The sequence below is a fragment of the Oreochromis aureus genome, unplaced genomic scaffold (assembly GCF_013358895.1).
Source record: "Oreochromis aureus strain Israel breed Guangdong unplaced genomic scaffold, ZZ_aureus HiC_scaffold_381, whole genome shotgun sequence".
NCBI lineage: Eukaryota > Metazoa > Chordata > Actinopteri > Cichliformes > Cichlidae > Oreochromis > Oreochromis aureus.
Window position 1 is genome coordinate 75,001 of NW_024108929.1, and position 20,885 is coordinate 95,885.

At 38.2% G+C, this 20,885-nt stretch overlaps 2 protein-coding genes and 1 long non-coding RNA gene across 5 annotated transcripts in view; all 3 read left to right on the plus strand.

Moving 5' to 3' along the window:
* LOC120437055 (scavenger receptor cysteine-rich type 1 protein M130-like) overlaps positions 1-20,406 on the plus strand; it is a 22,744-nt gene extending 2,338 nt beyond the window's left edge. For 2 of the 3 annotated variants that reach the window (XM_039607779.1, XM_039607780.1), the window contains 3 exons: positions 325-648; positions 852-977; positions 1,071-1,453. In XM_039607779.1, the coding sequence (XP_039463713.1) occupies positions 325-648; positions 852-977; positions 1,071-1,132 (512 nt within the window). In that variant the 3' untranslated portion in view covers positions 1,133-1,453. Of the gene's footprint in view, positions 1-324; positions 649-851; positions 978-1,070; positions 1,454-19,999 lie in introns of those variants that run through there. The other variant, XM_039607781.1, reaches the window with a different exon arrangement.
* Positions 2,946-10,328, plus strand: LOC116333495 (leukocyte elastase inhibitor-like). Its single transcript, XM_039607782.1, has 8 exons — positions 2,946-3,333; positions 4,407-4,547; positions 4,890-5,007; positions 6,178-6,320; positions 6,851-6,928; positions 7,059-7,170; positions 7,899-8,054; positions 9,175-10,328. The coding sequence occupies exons 1-8, from the start codon at positions 3,157-3,159 to the stop codon at positions 9,417-9,419; spliced, it is 1,170 nt and encodes a 389-aa protein (XP_039463716.1). The 5' UTR covers positions 2,946-3,156; the 3' UTR covers positions 9,420-10,328.
* LOC120437056 lies at positions 15,685-17,124 on the plus strand. The gene is made up of 3 exons (XR_005610788.1): positions 15,685-15,716; positions 15,860-15,895; positions 15,981-17,124. It is a non-coding gene; the product is annotated as an uncharacterized LOC120437056 (long non-coding RNA).
* Positions 20,407-20,885: the final 479 nt, after the last annotated feature.

Consider the following 20,885-nt stretch of genomic DNA (forward strand, 5'->3'; position numbering starts at 1 on the left):
TTAGGTGGATCGTTAAATAAATAAACTTTGTTTATCTTCCATTTTCACTAAATGCTCTCAATGCTCCCACTGTAGCAAGGAGCAAGCAGACAGCATTAGAAGTTAGTTTTTGAAGACTGTGGAGCGTTTAGCAACAAAAGAATCAAATCTGAAGTTTGCAAAGATCTAAAAGAGTGAATTGTTCACTCTTTCATTCATCAAATCACAAGAAACATAACAAAAAAATGTTAATGCTGCACCATAACTGCTGAATGTGTAAACAAGAAACTAAGTGTTGTGTTTGATTCTGCTGCCTTCTTAATCCTGGTACCTTTTATTCCCCAGTGAGACTGCAGACACCCAGCATCTCCCTGACCTCTCCTAGTGCAGGTCTGGTCTGGGGTCCTGAAGGTGCAGAGATCACCAGGGGTTACAGTTTTGTCCTCACCTGCTCTGTTAACTCCAGATTTTCCAGTGGACGTTTCTTTCTCATCTTCTCTGACTCCAACATCACAGACAGCAAGCCAGCAGTCAACAACTCAGCCTCCTTTAGTTTCCCTGTAGCTGAGTATGAACACCAAGGCAACTACAGCTGTGTGTATGAAGTCACAGTGTCCACACGGACATTCAATTCTACTGCAACAGCACCCATTACTGTCATCATTAAATGTAAGTATAGTATTAAATTTATGTGGGTGCTCCAGCTCCCTCTAACAGTCCAAATATATGCATGTATACTACATACATATACTACTGTAAATTCATCTAGTGACCTGTCTGTAGTGTGTCTTGATAGGAAATAGTAAGTGCCAATAATTCATACAGAACCACTTTCTATCTTGCATATTTGACAAAAACCTTTTCTCTCTTAGTTCCTTGGATGCTGATGGTCTCAACTGTAGTTCGTGTGGTCCTGTTGCTCCTGCTGGTCTTATTGGTGGTCTTACTGGTGCTCAGGAGAAGGAGACAAACACAGCAGGCCCACATCCACACCACAGGTCAGTGCTCACCAGAACAAACAATATATTAGATAAAACAGCAGCTTTGTTTTGATCATTACGTCCAGAAAAATCTCCTTTGCTGTGTTTCAGTGACTCTAAAAACCTGTAATGAAGAAGATGACGTCAGTGATAAGAAGAGAGGATCTATATGAATGTTGAGACAGTGAACATGTATTGTGATGAATTATTATTGCTGTTGCATTTTAGCCAGTCATAAATATGGAGGAAAAAAACAAACATTTGAACCTATTACAGATTACACATTTGGAATTTTTGTCTCATAATACTGCCTGATAAACTTCAGTGAATATAGTCCAATATTATGTAGCACAATATAGTACGTTTGGTAACTGATTTTTTTGTGTCTGTAAAATGACAGTGAAATGTGTTATTTGTAATTGTGTGATACTTTAACCCAGGTGTGTCAAGTCCATAAAGAGTCACATGGGGAAATAAAAATCACATCAATGGCATATGTAGTCTGTCAGCATGCTTTCATTTCATTAAAAAATTAGATGCCTTGTGCATCATTTCCAGTCTACTCTAAATGAAACCAAAATCAACAGAAGGATTTTAGCAAGTAAGTCAAATAATATCACAGCCTTGTTGCAGATAAGGCTCTCATATAACAAACTCATATCAACCTGCGTTTAGAGCCTGAATTTGTGATCTACTGCCTGTATAAACAAGTACATCATGATGTAAAAGAAAGTTTAGTTTTGTTCTTTCACATATAGCTACAGGTTTTAGCTAGCCCGTGACAACTTGAAAATAATGTATGTAAGATACTTTCTTTTTTTAAAGTAAAGATTTTTTTGTCATGTAATTTACCTGAATTATACCCACTAAGCCCTCTGGTATGCAGTACGGTATAAATAGAAAAAGGAAAAAATAAACTAGTTGCACATAATGAAGGAAACTTGCCTTTATAGTTCCATCACTTTGGCACCGTTGTTAAGAATCATAGCTCACTGTTGTTGAGCTTCCTCTTCAGTTTAGCAACTTTGTGAGCAGATTACAACTGTTTCAAGTCAAACTGCCACAGTTGCTATACCCTCTATAAAATGTCAGTGTAGATGAGTTGGTGAAATTATAGTTCAAAATTGTTTTCAGTTAAAAGGAATTTCTCTTTTAGCACATAAACACAGTGTGGTGAGAAGTATAAGGACGTTGAAAAGATGGTTCAGAAAGCTGCATTTGGTCAGATAGACAACAAACTCAAAAAAGTTAGCTTGATTTGTACAAAATGAAATTGCTTAGTGTTAACTTTTGTGTTGGACGCTGTTAGTTTGTTAGGTGTGGAGATGATGTAGAGGTTCACCTGTATGTTTATACTCTATCTATCTATACCACCTGGGAACTAGCTTTGGAAACCCAAACGTTTCTTTCATTTTAAAAATATAACGAGAGAAATAAAGTAAAGTTAACTCACTGTAATTGGTTTTAACCATTTTAACATATTTTTTTTAAACACAAAGATTAGCAGTAACACACTGAACCATGGAAAGCATTGTTGTATTTATTTATGTATTTATTTTGTCTGTGTGGCTGTAAAGAAAATGAAAAGTGCAGTTCAGTTCTTAGTGAGTACAAAATGTGCCAGCAACTGGCATTGCCCTTAATGCTGTTTTGGGCTTGTAGCAGCATGCTTCAATACAAACCACTCTGATTTGTTGAGCATGAAGAGGCTGGAGCCTATCCCAGCTACAATGACAATACTTCCCAAAGACATTTAGGTCATGTGGGCCCCCCATCCCGGGTAAAAAACAAACAAACAGCAAAAACGCTTCAAGCAGAAGCCAGAAAAATTCCTCACCATCTGAAGATGAAAGAAAAGTGCGTGTCGCTAAGTCAAGTAACTTTATTCAGTTTTTCCAAATGTACTATATGCTATATTTACATTTCTGTTTGTAACTGTAATCCTATTATACTGTAGATTTTTTTCCATGTGCACTCAAAGAGTAATGCTAACCCTTTCAGCACTTATCTGGAAGCTTTGTGACTAAATCTGCATACACACCATGTAGGATATCATTTGAAACAAAAACCCTGAATAACAGCCATTATAGTTTTTGTAGTTTTTAGGTAAAGTGAACCTCAGTTAGATTTAATTAATCTTGCTTGGTGCATTAAACAACTCACTGCCCCCTTTCTGCCACCCCCGCCCCCAGAAACAATGGGCTCTGCAATCTCTCTGTCAGAGGCCAACACTTCCTTCTCTCTGGCTTTGTTCAAACAGCTGAGCAGTAACAACAAGACGGGAAACATCTTTTTCTCCCCGTTCAGCATCTCTTCAGCCCTGGCTATGGTGATGCTGGGGGCCAGAGGCAACACAGCCACACAGATGTCAGAGGTACAGTACACATGCTCACACACAAACACTAAAATTATAGTGCAGAATAGTTATTGTAATGGTACTCATTTAACACATGCAGGATGCTCTGGTGTTAATTTGAGCAGCTGCTGGAAACCACTGTGACCATTATAACTGTATAAATGACCCTGACTTGTCTCCAGTGTATCAGTGTGATATTATTATAGTCTGAAACCTAATGTGAGCGACTGAGCTGGTTAGACATGAGGGCACAGGGAGTCATACAAAAGTGATGATATTGGACCCTAAAAAGAAGCTAAATGAACTAAACTCAAGTCAACATGACAACATAAATGAGCAAAGTAACTCCAGAGTAATGTGGAAAAATAAACTGAGACTGAAACCAAACCAGTTTTCTGAGATTTATTGACAGAAAGTTAAAATCTTTCCAACGGGATCAATGCTGCACAAACAGTCTTCCTACTAGCTTTGAGAAATACACAAAATAATAACAGCTCCATTGTGTGGATACAGTCTTTGTCTGTTCATCTGTAGGAAGCTGAGTTACCACAGTCATGTAGGGACCAGCCTGATATGAATGAAGACACAAAGTGAGCTTAAATACAGCTTACAATTTGTTGTTTTTCCCCATTTTCACACACTCAGAAAGTTTTAAAAGAAGGTTACAGTACTGTTACTACAAAGAGGTTAGGAGAGTGAAACACATACTAAGAAAACCTTGTCGATCAATAAAATTAATTTCACTTTTGTTTGTTGAGAAACTAAAGTGATTTCTGTGTCTCCTTTAGGCTGTGACAAAGTAAGGTCTGTCTTTTGTTATTTGTGCCTTTTATTGGATAGTGAAGATGGAAACGCAGGGCTGTTGTGAGCACTTATTGCCGATGTCAGGCTAAGTGAATCCAGATAACAGAAAGGTTCCCTGGGTATGTTGAAGAAGTTGGGCACTCAGAGGAAACAAACGCTAACAAATGATCTAACAACAAAGAAAGAAAATCAAAAGTTAGTTTGATTTTCTTTCTTTCTTGTTAGATCCAGTCCAGTATTTTCCTTCTGTGTCCTTCTTTGAATCCACTAATGTGTTTTGTCCACAGTGCTTGCAAACCGGGGATTGTTGGGGTGATGTTCACAGCAGCTTTGCCAAACTTGTCACTGAACTCAACAGGACAGATGCTCGATTTACCTTCACTGTTGCTAACAGACTGTACAGAGAGAAGTCCTGCCCCTTTACTCAGGTCTGTTTCTTCTTCTTATGTAGAGTGTGATTCTTCATGAGCTCGTGTGTTTTGGAGTCAATGAGAGGCAGAGACAGAAATGCTGTGAGTTCTGTAGAGAAGGATGATGAGAGCAGCAGGTCAACATGTAAGCAAGTAAAGTAGAAACTCTCATTGTACTCCTCTGGCTCCTCAGATGGTTCTCACTGACCAGAATCTGTAAGTGTGTTAGTCATATGAGGCATGTGTGATCATGTGATTATAACTGTGTTTTCTTAATATGCCAGCCTGAAGTAAATCAGAATCAGTGATGTCAGAGACTTTGCTGGAGTGAATTTATAAATGTGTCGTCTGTGGTTTCAGGAATTCTTAATACAAAGCAAGAAACATTACAGCACAGAGCTGGAGTCTGTGGACTTCAAAACCAGGTCTGAAGAGGTCAGGATTGATGTCAACAACTGGGTGCAGCAACACACACCAGGTGGATCACATTTACACATGTACACACAATCACTTCATCTAATGTCCAGTTCAAGTTCACATGTTTTTCATAAGCAGGACTCACTGCTCCTGCTAAGTCCCTCTAAGGGGAGGAGTGTGCACCTGTAAGGATACCATGAAAATACTGAATACATGTTTTTTTTTCCTTCTGGTGCTCAGAAGTGATGGTAGATGTACTTAAGATAGTTTTAAAGAGTGAAGAAGCTTTACAGACCTATGACCAGGGTTTGTCAAAGGGCTCCTTCCACCGTTATTCCTGATTTAACCCACAGTGGGTCAAGCTGTTTCAGCAGTGATCTCTGGATCCCAGAACCACCTTCCTCAGTGTCTGTACAGTCCTCTGTTTACTTGTTTCTTTTCAGCCAAACCCACTCACTGCTGCTTCTCATATATTTTTAATCTTCTTGTTTATGTATCTTCATTTGATATTTTATCTCAAAGTCGTCCTGTCCCAATGTCTTAGGTCAATATGAGTTTAGGCAGTTGAGTTTAATGAGTTCTGTGAAAGTTGGACTACAGCACAGCTTAAAATACCATCAGATTTTAATATTAACTCTTTCCTTCTATGAAAAGCATTTTTGGCTCCCTGCCTGTTTGTGCTGGCATAGCATTAATGGCAGTCTCATTCACTTCCAAGGTGACTGCCAGGCACCAGAATACTTTGTTTACATCCAGATAGAGATGTGTTGACCTTGACTGAAAGCTAAGCTCAAGTATATGCAGAGCATTGAGGGTATGCATGAAGGAATTTATAGAGAGGAGCGCCATCTTGTGGAACAGCACATGAATGTAACTTTACCTGCTTACCTCGTTTATCTTATCTCGTGTAGAAAAAGCAGAATTTTGAAGTACTTCAATAATGAGTTGTTACATGTGTGCTGTAGTGATTAGCCAGAATGGCTGTGCATCCTTACTTGTTCTAAATATTCACATGTTGTGCTGATGAATAATATCTTCAGGTTTCACTAACAGTCAGAGAATATACTTCGATTAAACAGCATTTGTAAAACTCATCATGTTTCTCTGGCCTACAAAGGCTGAAAGAGTGTGGGGTCCATCATGTTTTCATAGATTTGTGGATGAAAACTTTGCTGCAGTCTTTGAGGCTTTACTTCTCAATGTTTACATTTGGTTTTACTTTGGTCAGCAGGTAACATCACAGAGGTGGTGGATGAAGATGATTTGAATGAACTGACCAGGCTGGTGTTGTTCACTGCCACCCACTTCAGAGGCAGCTGGATTAAAGATTTCTCGTGGTCTGAAACTTATGATGCTCAATTTTGGCTCAAGAAGGTAAAAGTGCTCATAAAAACAGAACACTGACTATGAAACTATAACCTTGTAAAGTCTGTATACCATTGCAGTTGTGGTTGGTCAACATGGACAGTTTCAAATCATGAGCAAATATACAAGTAATATCTGTGAGCCGAAGCTCAGATTTCAGACTGCTCTAAAGGATCGGTTTCAGTTTTTCTGCTCTTACCTCTGCGTGAGATGTCAGAAATTGGCCCCTCTGCCTCTGTTAAAGAGGGACAGCCAATCAAAATGGCCTCAAGAGGGGGGAGCTTTAAAGATGAGGAGCTAAAATTATTAATGTGAGACTGCATTAAGGCCCAGTGTGAGATAAAAAGTACTTTAATAAAAGTCATGAGAATACATCTGTGACTGGGAATAAGTATTCATGACACACAGCTTCAAAGGCAAATTTTTGTCTCTTTCATTTTCAGAGTCATTTAATTCACTTTTGCATCCAAGAAATATTTCAATGAATATATTAAAAAAATGTTTTTTTTTAGGCCAAATGTAATTTCTTTTGTCTTCAGAATGACTCAAAGGCTGTGAAGATGATGAAACAGGAAGAAGACTTTGCGTGTACCTTCATCAAAGAAGCAAACTGCAAAGTAACCATCATATTTATCATATTGATATAAATCACTGCATAATCAGATTTCACTGAGAGACTGAGTGATTGCAATGTATGTGTATCAGTAGATTTATGTGCAGTAATGTTTGACACCCTCTGCTGGACAGATTCTAGAGATGCCTTACAGCGGGGAGGAAGTGAGCATGCTCATCTTTTTACCTGCAGAGATCGAGGATGATACAACAGGACTGGAGAAGGTAGAACACTTACACACTCGGGATGTTCCTGGTGACTCATTTCTTAGTCAACTACATAAAGAAAAAAAACTCAGACTAACCGAAAATGTCTAAAACTGACAAACACCCAGATATTAAGTGAAATTTGAAAACTGCTTGACGTCAAAAACTGTGTAAACAAAGTGATTTGAAACTTTTAATGACATTCTTGAATGAATCATGCTGCTTAACTGTGCAGGATCTCACATCGCACATTTACATTACACGTTATCCTTCAAACAGATGACAAAGAAGAAAAACATTTGAAATATATTAACTATGATATGAAAACATGTTTCTACTAAAGATGCTCATTCATTACTGAAATATGAAAAAGTAACAACTGAAAAATGAATAAACTGCGGCTGAAAAGTGTGGCACATTGTGCCATGCATTATGTATGACGGATGTCGTTTGAGAATTCATGACAATCACTTCAATAAAAGTTTAAATTTAAAATATGAAAACAATAAATCATCCATCCATTTTCTTGTGCTTATCTGATGTTGGGTAGCAGGGACAGCAGCCGAAGCAGAGAAGTCCAAACATCCCTCTCTCCTCCAGCTTATCTGGTGAAATATCAAAGTGTTTCCAGTCTGGCTGATAGATATATTATCTCCAGCAGGTCACAGTGTATGCCTGGTGGGAACACCTTACCCTGGAGGTGCCCCCTTAGCTGTCTCCTTTCAAAGAGTAGCAGCTCTACTCTGAGCCTTTTTTGAATAACTAAACAATTTGTGGCTTGGACTCATCCAGGCAAGATGCAAACATGTTACATTGATGTGAGGCTGCCTCGATTTACACTGGAGGAGAGGTATGACCTGAACACAGTCCTGAGCAGCATGGGCATGGTGGACGCCTTTGATCACACAAAGTGTGACTTCTCTGGTGAGACATACGTTTGTAGCTTATTGGTGTTTATGAACAGAGTGTAGAGCAACAATGCTCCAGCAGTGAAAGAGTTCTCCAAAAGACCATGGAGCTGCTTATTTCAGCAGATTGTTTGTCTTGTTTGCTGATCATACTACTGTGAGATTTTAAAAGCAGGATCTAAGCTTTGATGCTGGGTTTTGAATGGACTGGTGGAGCGTCTGCAGATTGTCCAAAATGCTGCAGTAAGGCTTCTGACAAGAACATCTAAGTACTCTCATGTGACACCGTTGCTTATACAGCTGCACTGGCTCCCCGTTGAATTCAGAGTCCATTTTAAGATACTGGTTCTGACATTTAAAGCTCTTCAAGGACAAGCACCAGCCTACATCATTGAACTTTTACAGCCCTATGTCCCGAGTAGGTCCTTGAGGTCTTGTGATCAGGGCCTACTTGTTATTCAGCATACTAGGCTGAAAACCAAGGGTGATAGAGCTTTTGCCACTGTGGCCGCCAGACTGTGGAACTCTTCCTCAGAACTTAAGATCTGCAGACTCATTGATTACTTTTTAAAAACAGCTAAAAACACATCTTTTTTTAGAATTGCATTTTGTTAACTTTGGACTGTTTTGTTTTATACCTTGTGAAGCACTTTGTGATCTTTTATCTAGAAATGTGCTATATAAATAAAATTTTACTTACTTACTTACTTACTTTTACATGACAGTCCTGATACCTTTAATACTGTAATACTGACAGACAGTCAGGGAGGTGTTCTGGTTCATCCTGCCTAAACCAGCTGTACTCTCTGATACTAATCACTAATGACAGGCTGTTAAAGTGACATTATGAAGGGTTTTTTTTTTCATGGTTGTTTTGGACATATTACACTTTAATAGAATAGTTGGGAGGAAGAAAGGCAGAGGATGAGTTGAATGGCATGCAGGAAATGGTCTGGAAACAGTCAAACCCAGGCTCCTGCAGTACCTTTGGTATTTTGGTTGTCAGCTCAACCAGGTGATCTATATCACCACCTAGCCTTATCAGATTTTAATTTAGAAAAAATCCTCTCAGATAAAAAATGAAAATGCAGCATTATGTTCATTTAAAATGTTCTCCTTTCACTTCTCTGTCACAGGTATGTCTGGGCGCAAAGATCTGGTACTTTCAAAAGTCATCCACAAGGCTTTTGTGAAGGTCCACGAGAAGGCAACTGAGGCTACTTTTGGAGTTATGTGTTGGAGTGAAATTCATTCACTCAAGATAAGGTGGGGCAATTTTGATTTAAAATCCTTCATCGCAGACCACCCCTTCCTCTTCTTCATCAGACATAACCCCACCATGAACATCCTGTTTGCTGGTCGGTTCTGCTGCCCTGTGTGAGCTCTGTGTCCTTTAGAGCAGCTCAGTACCAGAAGTCTTTAGTGTTTAGTTGGAGAACCTTTCAAAATCACTGCACAACAGCGCTGTATTCATATTAATATACAGCTTTTTGTCTTTTGTTTGTTTGTTACATTTTGTATTTTTCTCATTACAAAACTTTCTCACCTTTAAATGTTATCTGTTGAGATGTTCATACCGTACTCTTCAAATGTCCCATCTTCTGATCAGAAATTTATCAAAGAGTGTTTAATCGCTGAAATGAGATGAACTGCATGATGTATAATTCTTAATCTTAATTTGTCTCATTGTGGCAGGTTGTGAATTTCAATATATAGTGATTAGGCCTCAGTATATAGAAGTCATGAACACAAATAAGTGAGATCATGATGGAGCTGTGTCATGTCTAATATTGACATGGCTTTATACCAGCTCTGAATCAATAATGTGTCACGTTAAATCCTTGTTGCTTTGACTCCTCTCTCCTTGTCTCTTCCTTGCTTCCTTTGTACAGGTGTTACGCAGCAAATGTACAAGTGATCCCTGTGAGCCAAAGCTCAGATTTCAGACTGCTCAAAAGGATCCGTTTTACTTTTTCTGCTCTTACCTCTGCGGGATATGTCAGAAGGAGAAGCTCCTCCTTGGACACTGTCTTTACTTTTAAGTTAGGCTTAAAATGTTCCTTTTTGATAAAGTATCTAGTTAGTGCTGGATCAGGTAACCCTGAATCCTCCCTTAGTTATGCTGCAATAGGTGTAGGCTGCAGCTGGATTCCCTTCTTCAGTCATATTGCTCACTCACTATGTGTTAACAGACCTCACTGCATTGAATCATACTTGTTATTAATCTCTGGCTCTCTTCCACAGCATTCTTATGAGCATGCCAAAGTGCTTGCTCATAGGGGCTCATATGATTGTTGGGTTTCTCTGTATGCATTATTGTAGGGTCTGCCGTACAATATAAAGTGCCTTGAGGTGACTGTTGTTGTGATTTGGCGCTGTGTTAATAAAATAAAATTGAATTGAATTGAATCACTGGTGGAAGGGACTAATGTCAAGGAGAGGAGGCAAGGAAAGGAATCTAGGATGTACTATCTGAGAAATTAAACTCAGGGAGAATTTTTCTGTTTCCTGCATTTTAAATAAAGTTTGTTGATAAATATAAACTCTTCATGGCATTATTTTTGGAAGTAGCCCTGCTCTGATCTGAGTGCCTGAAACATTTGCACAGTACGTCATGTTTTTTGGAAAACATTTTGCTTCTGGTTAAGTTTGTCCTCTTGTTATTTCACACAGACTGATGATTTGTTAAACTTCATGGTCCTGTTTGTGTATCTTAGGTTATTAAAAATCATATGATTTATACAATCACCTAAAAGATATTATGGTAAATTAGTTGTTAAGCTAAAGAAGAGAAAAGCCACATCAGAAGACCCAGACTGTTCTGCACTGAGCTGTGGTGCGGGCCCTAAATGTGCCACTCTGAGGAATTGTTGGACAAATACAACATGAAGAAAATGAGAGAAATTGAAACTAGGGCTACGTCCACACGTACACGGGTATTTTTGAAAACGGAGATTTTCCGTTTTCGTTTTAAAAAATAATCCCGTCCACACGTAAACGCCGAAATGAAGGAAAACGCTGCTAGGAACATGCCAAAGCAACAGGTGGCGATATATTCCTAACCGTGTAGAAATGTTGGCCAAACAGAAGTCTAGAAGCCTCGGTAGGAAATAGTAAACAAAGATGGGGCATAGAAGCAGAACCGAGTCGTATGTGTGGAGGGACAGTAACTGTGTGTGTGTATGTAAGCATTTAAACACTGCAGAGAGTACAATTAACAGTAACAGTATTGTAGAAATTCATTTCACCGAAACAAAACGTGGCGCACAGTGTGACGTCAAAAGAGGCGCACACCTTTGACGCTGCGTTTTCTCCGTTTTTCTCGTCCACACGTAAATGCAAAAACGGGGTTTTCGAAAATATCCACGCTGGCAGGCGTTTTTAAAAATCTCCGTTTTCAGTGACCGAAAACGCCGTTTACGTGTGGACGAAAGGTGCAAACGCATAGAAAAATCTGCGTTTTCAAAAATACCCGGGTACGTGTGGACGTAGCCTAGATCTATAAAAATACAATCATAAAATTAAATAAATATGACAAACAATTTCCCAACTGTTGCAGTAGAGTGCATGCCCCCCCAAAATTTGTGTCAAACATGCCAGAGGGGAGGGGCAGAGTTTCTCAGGAGTAAAGATGGATAGAAGTTTACTATTCTGCAAAAAAACTCTACAAATTGTGGAAAACATTCAGAAAAATGTTATCAGTATAAAATGGTGAAGAAGTCTTTTTCAGGGAAAGCTCTTCATATTTCAAGAAGTCACCATTGAACTGAAGATATTACAACAGCATTGCTTCATCATAGAAGAGCCTGGATGCTGAACTGCCCTGCCTGAAACAAAAAATACCACAGAGAAGACTCAGGACTGGCTAAAACAAAGTAGAAACTGTACTGACCTTAGTTAGACAGCGAGTGATGACGAGACAGGCCCTGAATAAGATCAACACCGGTTCAGGTATAGCATTAGTAATTAAAATGAGGTGAATATGACTTGTCTGAAAGAAATTAACGAGATTCAACTGTTTGTTAAAACAGGGAAATTACATGATTTTGAGTGTACAGACCACATTCAGCAGCTGGCTGGCCTCACGGTGGAACGAGTCAATACATATGAGCTCTAGGTGTCAGCTTGATGTAATACTTCCTATAGGTTCTCTGTCATGTGATGCTGGCTTTTTTGTGCAGTAGAAATAGCCAGCATCTGCTGATTTATTCCTCAACCTCTCTCTTCATAAAAGGTCTGTATAAATGTTCTCTAACTAGGCTAAGAACTCTCTCCACCCCAGCATGTCCAATATCATCGTGCAGGTGTGAGAGGACAGTTTGTTTGTACTACAAATGGCGGGCAGAACAAGTTGTTTTCCACCTGGAGTCTTTCTGTGGTGAAGGTCATTCTGCACTTGCAGCCTGCTCCATTCTTATCTTGTGGTATTTTACAACACAACTCTTTTCAAATGTCCTACATTCCTCATCAGTTTCAGTCTTTATGCTGCTCATTTGCGAGCTCTTCTTGCAAGTAATGCACTAGATCCCCTTTTGGGTGTGTTCTAGTTTTCAAACAAACACACACACATGCAAAAAAATAACTTATACACATTTTTGATATGATTACTCTATTAACATGACATCTGTAAATATAAAATACTGTAGCAAGTATTTGATTTTGTTTGTAGAAAGGAGGATTTGAATTGAGAGATTTTAGTTTCCAAGCTCAGATCAAGTCAGATGCTCTGTCCTGCCAGATTGCCCCCGAAGATGGAGCAACTTAACCTGAAAATATCCTCCCATCTAACAGTACCACTGGCGCCCTCTCCTGGGAGACAACAAGCCCTGCTAACAGAACCAGACACTGGAAACAGCCCCCAACTGCGTAAATGTCCCCTCCTCACCTGTCGGTCATTCAACAGGCACACCCTGAGGAGAATCTATTTCAAGCCTGCGCCATCTGTGCCTGTAGTAAAAGCAGCTCTCAGCTACCTTCTGGTCTTTTATAACTGCTTGCATTCCTCATAAAAATTAAGAAATTGTCTCCATAATAGACACATTCTCAGACCGTAATGATAGAGCATGTTTTCAGACTCAGGTATCAGCCCTCCACATTTCCTGCTCTGGAGCAGTCCAGCATCACCTGCAGAGAAGCTGCTGGGTTTGGAAGCAGACCAGGCAGCAAAATCATTGCCTGTCTGATTGAAGGAGGACCCCCACCTTGTCTTCTGAAGACGTTCCATCTCCAAGAAATTGGGCTCCTGCATGTTTCCAGTTTTTAAAGATGCTTCTGACTATTACACCATAGGAAATTATATGATGTATACAGTAATTGACACAATATGGTGATGGAAATAAAACTTAATAAAAGAATATCAAGTTAATCCCTTATTTTCTTTAGAGGTGTTTTTATATCTATTTTTTTGTCAAACTATTCAAATTATGTATTTATAATTTATATTAGAAATGACATCTGTACTCCATGTTTTAGATATGGAACAGTGTTTGCAGAAAATATTTAAAGCTGAATCAGAACAAGTCCCAGACAGAGCTGTGGTGTACTCATCAACCTTCATGTGTCACTATTGTAAGCTCTGAATCCCAAAGGTGCCACTCTGACAAAATGCTCCAAAAGTACAACATGAAGAAAATAACAGATTTCAACTGTATGAAAACAAAAACAATCATAAAATCAAACAAAACTGGATGAATTGTTTTCACATCAGCAGAGTGCTTTCCCAAAATATCCAAAATTTGAATGTGTATTTAGGAAAGCATGGTGGTACAATAGTTATCGTCGTTTAGAATTCAAAGATTGATGCATAATGACAATTGGGAGGTGGATAGTAACACAACAAGTTAATTCTGACATGTATTAGAGTTTTTACTCATTATTCATTGATTCTCCTATTTTGGATCATTTAAAGCTATGTTAGTGTAGGTGTCTGTTAGGATCCCTGGCTCCTTTTTCCAGTGTTTTATATTTTTTTGGACTTTTGTAGTGTGTGTTAAGGAAAAGGTTCTTGATTTGTCTGGATTTATCCCTGATTATCCTGAGTTCCTCTCCAGCTAGAGCTTTATACATTATCCCTGTACTTCCTACTTTAATTGTTTATATCTCTAGTTCTTAGTTGCCTGTTTAATTTAGTCGGTTTCTTTCATGTCCAGGTTCTCTTGGTCCCCTCTGTGTCTCCCTCTTGGTCTCTTGGCTCAATCATGTCGCTGTTCATTTACCCTTTCTTTATGTCTAGTTGTATATCTTGAGTTTGGGTCTCTGTCACTGTGTTCATATTTCCTGTCTTATACTGATCGTTTCTTGTTTCATCTACATTATGTTCAGTTTCGCTTCCTGTGTTTTATCAGTTAGATTATGTCGTAACTAGTGTGGCATGTTTTCACACACCACAAGTTTTAGTTCAGTTTTCTGTTCTCATAAATGACATAAAAGAAGAGAGTGCTCCACTTCTTGATCCTCAGTATAGCAGATTTTCCATACTGTTTAATGCTTTTATCTATTGTAGAGACAGTATGAAAAAGTATTTAAGACACAGTTATCAATTTAAGTATTCATCACTTTACAACAACTTTTCTTACAGTATTTTTAGCCTGAATAACTGTTGTGATCATATTCTATGTTTTCATTTTCCCATAGTTGCTTATCTCTTGGTCTCACCTTCACCTTCTACAGTTTGTTCTAACCTGTCATATTTACACTTTTATTTTAAGTATATTTTTGCAATATAGTTCATATTGTCTTTTTCCTCATAGGTCTGATCAGATTAGTTGGATCTGGGTCCACTCTGTGCTCTGGAAGAGTTGAAATATATAAGTATAACTCTTACTCGTCCTGGGGAACAGGGTGCGAATAGTGTGAACAGTATAATAACTGTTTTCTTCATGTACTCATCAATACTTAAATTCTGGTTTCTTTTCATTCCATCATATTTTACTTTCCTAGTTATGAACAGATGTTCAAATGTCTTGCTTGACTACAATTTGTCTTTTGAACATCTCTGCAGTTTAGTGTATATTTAAATAGATAACACCTCATTTGGATCTTTTAAATATATAATTTTAACCTGTTAACTTTCTTATGTAAACATTTTTAAAGTGTTTTCCAATAAAAATGTAAATACAAATCAAGCTGGTTTTATCTAATTAGAATATGGGCAGACAGCAACTTCCACTTCAGAGGGAGTTAGACACACCAAAGTTTCTGATGTTACTCCCACCTCTCTTCTGAAAAGAAAGAGAAGGAGGCAGTACAGATTACTGTGGTATTCAGGGGAGAGCACACCTCCCTCATGTTTCTGTGTGTATACATCAGAAGCTGGAGGTAGTCTAACCAGCAGTAACAGTCCTGTACATAACTGCCAGCAGACACTAAATCACGTACAAATGAAAATAAAAAAAAGTGATAGTCAGCTGCAGAGTGGTTTTCAAATAGCACCCTTTAAATGAGATTTGTCATTTACATACATAAAGTAGTATCAGCTAAGCCATGAGCCAACATGGCAGGCACTAAAATGACCTGATCTGTGCATGACTGTGCCCTGTCTTATCTAATACAATATCATTTTTTAGAAAACCTCCAAGAGCACATGATCTTCTTGTATAGAGATAAGACATCAACCAGCAGCCTTTTTTCTCAGTCATGGACGGCAGAGAGAAGAGAGCACTTGACTAATTGATCTTCGGTAAAACAGATTTTCCATAATGTTTAATACTTTTCTTTATCACAGAAACAGTCTGAAAAATGTTATAACAACTTTTCTTACAGTATTTTTAGACTGAATAACTTTATGTCTTGATAATATTAAATTTTTTCATTTCCCCATAGCTGCTTATCTCGTGGTCTCATCTTCACCTTCTGCAGGTCAGTCTGTTCTAACCTGTCATACTTACATTTTCAATTTAAAGCCATTTTTGCAACATAGTTCATATTGTCTTTTTCCTCATAGGTCTGATCAGATTAGCTGTAAATGGATCCACTCAGTGCTCTGGAAGAGTTGAAATCTATAACTCTTACTCTTACCCTTACTATTCCTGGGGAACAGTGTGTGATTACGACTGGGACTTAAAAGATGCTGAGGTGGTCTGTAGAGAGCAGAGCTGTGGGATAGCTCTGGAGGCTCTTGGGTCTGCTTACTTTGGTCAAGGTACAGGAACTTTCTTGCACAGTAATGTGGACTGTTCAGGAAGTGAAACTTCTATAGACAATTGTAGGTACAGCAGCTATATTAGTTATTCCTGTCACCATGGTCGGGATGCTGGCGTCGTCTGTTCAGGTAAGAAAACTTTTCTATAATGTTTATGGTCTTATCACTTTACAATAGCTGTTTTTTTCATGTACTTGTCAATACTTAGATTCTAGTTAGTTCTCATTCCATCATATTTTACTTTCCCTGAAAATATGTTCAAATGAATTAAACAAACAAATTTAGGTGTTTGTTTCATTACACTCACTTTGTCTGTTGAACATGTCTGCAGCTTAATGCATATTTAATGAGATAACTGATTTGCATAGTTTAAAGATTCCATGTTAACCTGTTTCTTACTGAAAAAATGTTTTAATAATATTTTCCAATTAAAAAATGTAAATACATATCTTTAACGGTGATTTTATTTAATTAGACAAACAGAATTTTCCACTTCAGCAGCAATTAGACACACCAAACTTTCTGATGTTCTGACCTTTATTTTGAAGGCTTGTGAAGAACTTTGAGCTCAGACGTCACTTAAAGCCTAATTTACAGACTTTTCATCTTGAAAAAGCGTGTCACCGTAAAGATCCTAAAAATGTGACTGTTGAAAGTATTTTCTAATTCATGCAATGTTTAGAAAAAGTCATTTTTCTTTTTAGACAGCATTACAATATGTGCAGCGCAGCATTTTCAGTGCTTGTCCAAAAAAGTGAACTCTTTAATTTAAACATTTCTCTTTAGCAGCAATAACTTAAAACTATTGTGTTCAAAAAGCTGCAGGGTTAAAAAAAAGTTTCCACCTAAGCCTAGACTTGTAGTCAAGACCGCCTAATCCGAGACCAAGACAAGACCAAGACCGAGACAAAAAAAGTCTTTAAACTGCAGCCAGATGCTGCTTCGTTTACGGGTGTCAGGCATATTTATGTGTTTTTGCTTTCGCACAGCCCTCCTCACTGCTGTCTACTGTCTCACTCACTTACTGAGAGGACAGACGCACGCTCCACTTGACTGTCCCGTCTCTCACCCTCAGTGTTTTTCACATAATGATATTATCCTATATCCTTGCATGTGATTGGCCACAATATGGAGGGATTGGAGCATAGCTCAGCCACTGTGTGAGAGCTGAGCAGCGAAAGGAAATTAAGTGAGGGTACAAATGACTGAAAGATTATTAGGCTCAGTTTTGAGTTTTGTTAAAAAAAGAATGACTTCATATAGGAAAAAAATATATATCACCTTAAACTAGTTTTTTAATTAAGCAGCAAGGCAGAACAAAGTCGGGGCTGTATCAAGACACGAGGACTAAACCCCAATTCAACCAGACCCAGAACTGATCCAGAATTAAAACAGGACTACAACAGTTCAAAATCAGGACTACTTAGGACTTAACCAAGACAGAACCAGAATCAGAACTAGATGATAGTAGCACTAAAAATCATCATAGACCTGCACTACACTTATTTTTTAATTCTAACACATTTAGATTCAGATTCAGAAATGTTTATATAATTATTTAGCCTTGTTGTGCAAACAAGCCTGCATAACTTAACAAATATAGAAGTTGAAAAGTAACAAATGGTATCTTAAAAGTTACACTAGGCACTAGATACATGTTCTGATGAGTTTTGGCAAACAACTATTTGACTAACATGTGTGTCTCACCTGCTCTTGTTCCATCTCCCTCTCTCTTCCTCTCTCTCCCTCTTTGTGCTGACAATCAAGCCAAACACCAACATCATCAAATATGCAGTTGAAACCAGATATTTACATACTCTTCAGATAAAAACACAAACACTTTTTTAATTGTAACATCAAATCAGACTAAATGTTTATTTTTTTAGATTGATAAATATAAAAACATATTTGTTAACTTTAAGAGTAAAGAGAGAAATTGTTTGTATTTCTTAATTGCAAATGGCACCAAATTGTATTTAAAACTGAGCCACACTTATGGAGCTCCACAATTCTTTTATTGGTGTTTTGGTTGATATCTCTTGATTTTGTCAAAGAAACAGGCTCTGTGTTTTGCCTTATATGCATCCACAGGTGTGTCACCAATTTACTCACATGGACTCTACTAACCAATCAGAAGCTTCTTAAGCTCAGAGTGGAATCTTCTGGAGTTTTATTAATTAACAATAAACTTAGTGTATATGTACTCCTAAATTTGATGAAAGTGATCAAAAATAGACAGCTCCCTCTCTCTTTATTCTGACATTTAACTAATTCAGAAGATATTTCAACATTTATTTATCTAAAACAAAACAAGTTTACTCTAAATTGATGTTTAACAGTAAAAAAAAAAAGTTTTTATGTTTTCTCCCTAAAGTGTATGTAAATATCTGGTTTCAACTGTGAATATACTGCTGTGTATTGAAATTCCTCTTGTTTTGCATAGAAATATACTGAACAACATACAAAGCATAATATATAAAATAACATCTACCTGAGTTTTTTCTTTGAAAGAAGCCCCTTATGTCCATTGTTGTGTACATCAGTACATAACTGAAACCGATTTAGAGAGTTTGTTTAGCCGTGGAGGGTAACAACTGAAAATATGAAATGTAGGCTAAGACTCTCTCTAAAAAAAAAAAAAGACGGCATTGTTGTTCGGCTTTTTATTTATCCATTTGTTGATTCACTCGAAGAGCAAGTAACGCAACCAAGTGATCAGTTTGATATCAATCTTTTGTGATACACCGTCATATTTACATTATTTGTACAGTACGAATGATTTGCTTTGGTACCTGGTCAAACTTAAGCTCTCCTCTGTCTGCAGCAAACTCGCAGGCAGTCGCCTAGTGCCTGAGCTCGGATCATACCAAAATTAGTGGGAATTTACGACGGTGAGCTCTGTGCTTCGTGTGTTGTTTTTATTTTATACAGTTGTCAGTCAGGCATCTAACTAACAAATTACACTCCAAAAGACCCCATGCTTCTGAAAAAATGAGCTGGGCTTAAGCCCAGTAAGCCACCCCCTCCCCCCCCGCTCCGCTGATGGCTGACTCCAAATCTCCCGAACACTATGTCGATTTGAGAACGCAAGACCGAGACAGCGAGACCAAAGTCAGTCGAGACCAAGACGAGACCAAGACCACGTAAAAGTGGTCTCGAGACCAAGACCGGTCTCGAGACATCCAACTCTACCTAAGCCCCTCAAGTTACTGAGGTTTTTCATTTCCATACATGCAATGATATCAGCTAAGCCATCAGCCAATACGACGGGCACTAATATGATCTGATCTGAACTTGCCTGTGCCTTGGCTCATGTAACACCATGGCATTTGTTTTTTTTCAGTAAGCAACCCAGAGCCCACCATCTCCTTGTACAGTAATGAGGTCACCTGGGGTCAGGACGTCAGCATCACTTGCTCAGTCTCAGAAAAGTTCTCAGGTGGAACTTTTATCCTCCAGAAGACTTCAAGCTCATTCAGTCAGAGTCAAACATCCTCTACGAGCTCTGTTATATTCAATCTTCACAATGTGAACTTTGATCATGATGGACTGTACCAGTGTCAGTACATGAAAACAAGTCAAAGGTTCAGCTCTTCCTCTGTCAGACTCACTGTTACTGGTAAGAAGAAAATCCACTTTGCCAAGTTCTTTGTTTCATTCTCTTCTTTCAATAATAGAATCAGTAACCTGGTGAGATAATGCTTTCATATGTTGATATTTTTCTCAGTGAGTTTTCCAAACCCCTCGTGATTTACATTTACCCTGTTGGTGAGGTGACCTGGGGTCAGACTGTTGAAATCACATGTTCAGTCTCAACTCAGGTTTTAGGTGGATCGTTCACTCTGAGTCAAATTCAGGGTTCATTCACGAGGAGCCAAACCTCCAACACAAACTCTGCTACCTTCAGTATTCCTAACGTGGACTTTGATAACGAGGGATTGTACCAGTGTCAGTATAAGAAAAGAGGCTCAAGTCGTGAATTCAGCTCCCCATTAAGTGATTCGGTCAGACTCTCTGTTACTGGTAAGAAAAACAAGTATGGACTAACTCTTGGAACAAAGCGAGAATAATAATAGTGACATGAATAAGTGATTACTGCGTTTTTATTATCGATCCTTTGGTTTTTATAAACTGTAACAAAGTTATTAAAAGAGTTTTTCAATCATAGCTTTAAACATATTTAATTGTTGTATAGACAAACAATGTATTAAAGACAGGATCTGTTATTCTCTGTAGTTTTGAGTCACTTTATTTATCTGATATTTTCACTGCTTTCTTTATTTTTGGCCGTTATCAAAAATGCTCTCAAAGCCCACTGTAGCAAGGAGCAATCAGACAGTATTAGAGGTTAGTTATTGGAGACTGAGTGTTTAGCAACCAAGGAATCAAATTTATAGTTTGCAAAGATCTATTAGAGTGAATTGTTCACTCTTTGTTTCATCAAATCACAAGAAGCATAACAATAATATGTTAATGCTGGTCCATAGCTACCGGGTGTGTAAACAAGAAACTAAGTGTTGTGTTTGATTCTGCTTCCTTCTTAATCCTGGTACCTTTTATTCCCCAGTGAGACTGCAGTACACTCCAGCATCTCCCTGGACCTCTCCTAGTGCAGGTCTGGGCTAGTCCCTGAAGGTGCAGAGATCACCAGGGTTACAGTTTTGTCCTCATTCAGGAGTGAATGTGAGTGTGAATGGTTGTGTGTCT

Excerpts from the sequence above, each read along its gene's own strand:
- LOC116333495 (XM_039607782.1), top strand. The coding sequence starts at position 3,157 with ATGGGCTCTGCAATCTCTCTGTCAGAGGCCAACACTTCCTTCTCTCTG. Across the intron at positions 6,321-6,850 it reads CTCAATTTTGGCTCAAGAAG|AATGACTCAAAGGCTGTGAA; the intron begins GTAAAAGTGCTC and ends TTTTGTCTTCAG. Across the intron at positions 8,055-9,174 it reads CACAAAGTGTGACTTCTCTG|GTATGTCTGGGCGCAAAGAT; the intron begins GTGAGACATACG and ends TCTCTGTCACAG.